At 41.4% G+C, this 1,626-nt stretch overlaps 1 protein-coding gene across 2 annotated transcripts in view; it reads right to left on the bottom strand.

The window, feature by feature from the left end:
• Positions 1 to 1,626, bottom strand: part of dgkab (diacylglycerol kinase, alpha b) — a 16,753-nt gene that overhangs the window by 11,606 nt on the left and 3,521 nt on the right. The window contains exons 1-2 of one of the 2 annotated variants that reach the window (XM_014002018.1): positions 1,215 to 1,497; positions 623 to 704 (exon numbers count right to left, since the gene is read on the bottom strand). In XM_014002018.1, the coding sequence (XP_013857472.1) occupies positions 623 to 695 (73 nt within the window). In that variant the 5' untranslated portion in view covers positions 696 to 704; positions 1,215 to 1,497. Of the gene's footprint in view, positions 1 to 622; positions 705 to 1,214; positions 1,498 to 1,626 lie in introns of those variants that run through there. The other variant, XM_014002017.1, reaches the window with a different exon arrangement.

Genomic DNA, 1,626 nt, shown 5'->3' with positions numbered 1-1,626 from the left:
CACACACACACACACACACACACACACACACACACACACACACACACACACACACACACACACACACACACAAAACAGTGTTTCTCACACATCAAGACCGGAGCACATGAACATGTAATTATCTATTCATCCATTATCCTGTGTGTAAATACTCTCCTCCCCAAACACTAAAAGCCTACAGACCCATTTAATTTCTTTCAAAGCCTTTAAATGGACCGAGTATTTTTAGCCCAGCGCCGCTTTTTGTTTCCTGTCAGCTCGTCATCATAATTCTGCATTAAGTCCAGTCCCATCAGCACTTTTTTAAAGTTGATGTTTGAGTGAGGCTGCAGGAGGATGCTCCACAGGTTATTGTTCAGCACCATTGTGTTTATGATTCATTTCTTACAGCAGCCTTCTTGTGGCAATAATTGTAAAAATGTAAAAATGTTCACTAGTCAATTTGCTTAAAGTGACGAAGTCTGAAATCTGATCAGAACTGCAGAGATTTGACTGTTTTGGGTGTGAACTGGTTTTGGCTCCCACTTGACTTTGTCACTCTGATTGCCTTATCTTAGTTTTTTCTTTGTTTGAGCAATTTAACAGATGGCGTGAATGACGCAAACAGAAACAAGGAACTCACCTTCCATGTACTGCTGCAGCTGGATAAAGTCCACAGGCATCAGGGAGCCTTCTGTGTCCTCAGAGGAGGCCATGCTGAGTGGCTGCAGGAGRAAACAAGAAAACAGTGACCAGACASTCACAATAAACACTGACACCTGAACCTTTTAAAAACCGTTCTGAAACAATGCAGCTCTTTTTTTGATTTTGTGGTTCTTTATGTGAACCAGTTTGTCTCCATTCCAAACGTTGCGCAAAACTGTGGTTAACGCACCCATTTGCTTCTGTTCAGGATGAATGCTCTCCTACAACTTGACAGGTTTTAGGGATTTGTAATGGCTGCACTGTAACTCTGGCTTTGTTGATATGTTTGAGGACACAAGCTATCAAAGATGTAAAGTAAATCTAGTGGAGAAGTTAACAAACGCCTGAGCATAAGTCAATGAATTAAAATGTTGCAGTTTAACTAGCAAAAACAGAAAATCAGTCCAGCACCAGCATTTTGAAATAGTTCAGATGAATGTTATGTCCCAAAATCTGATTCAGCAACACATGAATCATCAGAGAGGATTCTAATGTCAAACCTGAGAGACTTACACGTCCTTTAAACTTACCGAGACTGTGTGTGTGTCTCTTGGATGTTGTCCAGGTGAGCAGCCAGGCTCAAATGTGTCCAAAAACGCGTGTGGAGACAGCCCTGGACCTCTAGTGTGTAAACTACTGCTGCCTGCTACTTGTGGATAAATTTCAGACGCAGTATTAACACGGGCTGTAGCCTAAGGGATTAGGACTGAAGAGAGGAGGAGCTTTTAGTGACATAATTACAGTTTTAGTGGCACCGCCCCGCCCGTGCGTAAAGGCGCACAAGAACTCCACACATTGTCTAAAGATTAAACTTTGAAACACTAATTAAGGTTCCGCGGTCCAAAGCACAAAACGGTGATTATTAGTGCCGCTGTCATGATGTCCAACTCAAGCACAAATATATTTGCTTAAATAATAACTTTAATGATAATAAAATACATA

The sequence above is a fragment of the Austrofundulus limnaeus genome, unplaced genomic scaffold (genome assembly GCF_001266775.1).
Source record: "Austrofundulus limnaeus strain Quisiro unplaced genomic scaffold, Austrofundulus_limnaeus-1.0 Scaffold11, whole genome shotgun sequence".
Classification (NCBI taxonomy): Eukaryota; Metazoa; Chordata; class Actinopteri; order Cyprinodontiformes; family Rivulidae; genus Austrofundulus; species Austrofundulus limnaeus.
This window is presented reverse-complemented; position numbering and strand designations above follow the sequence as displayed.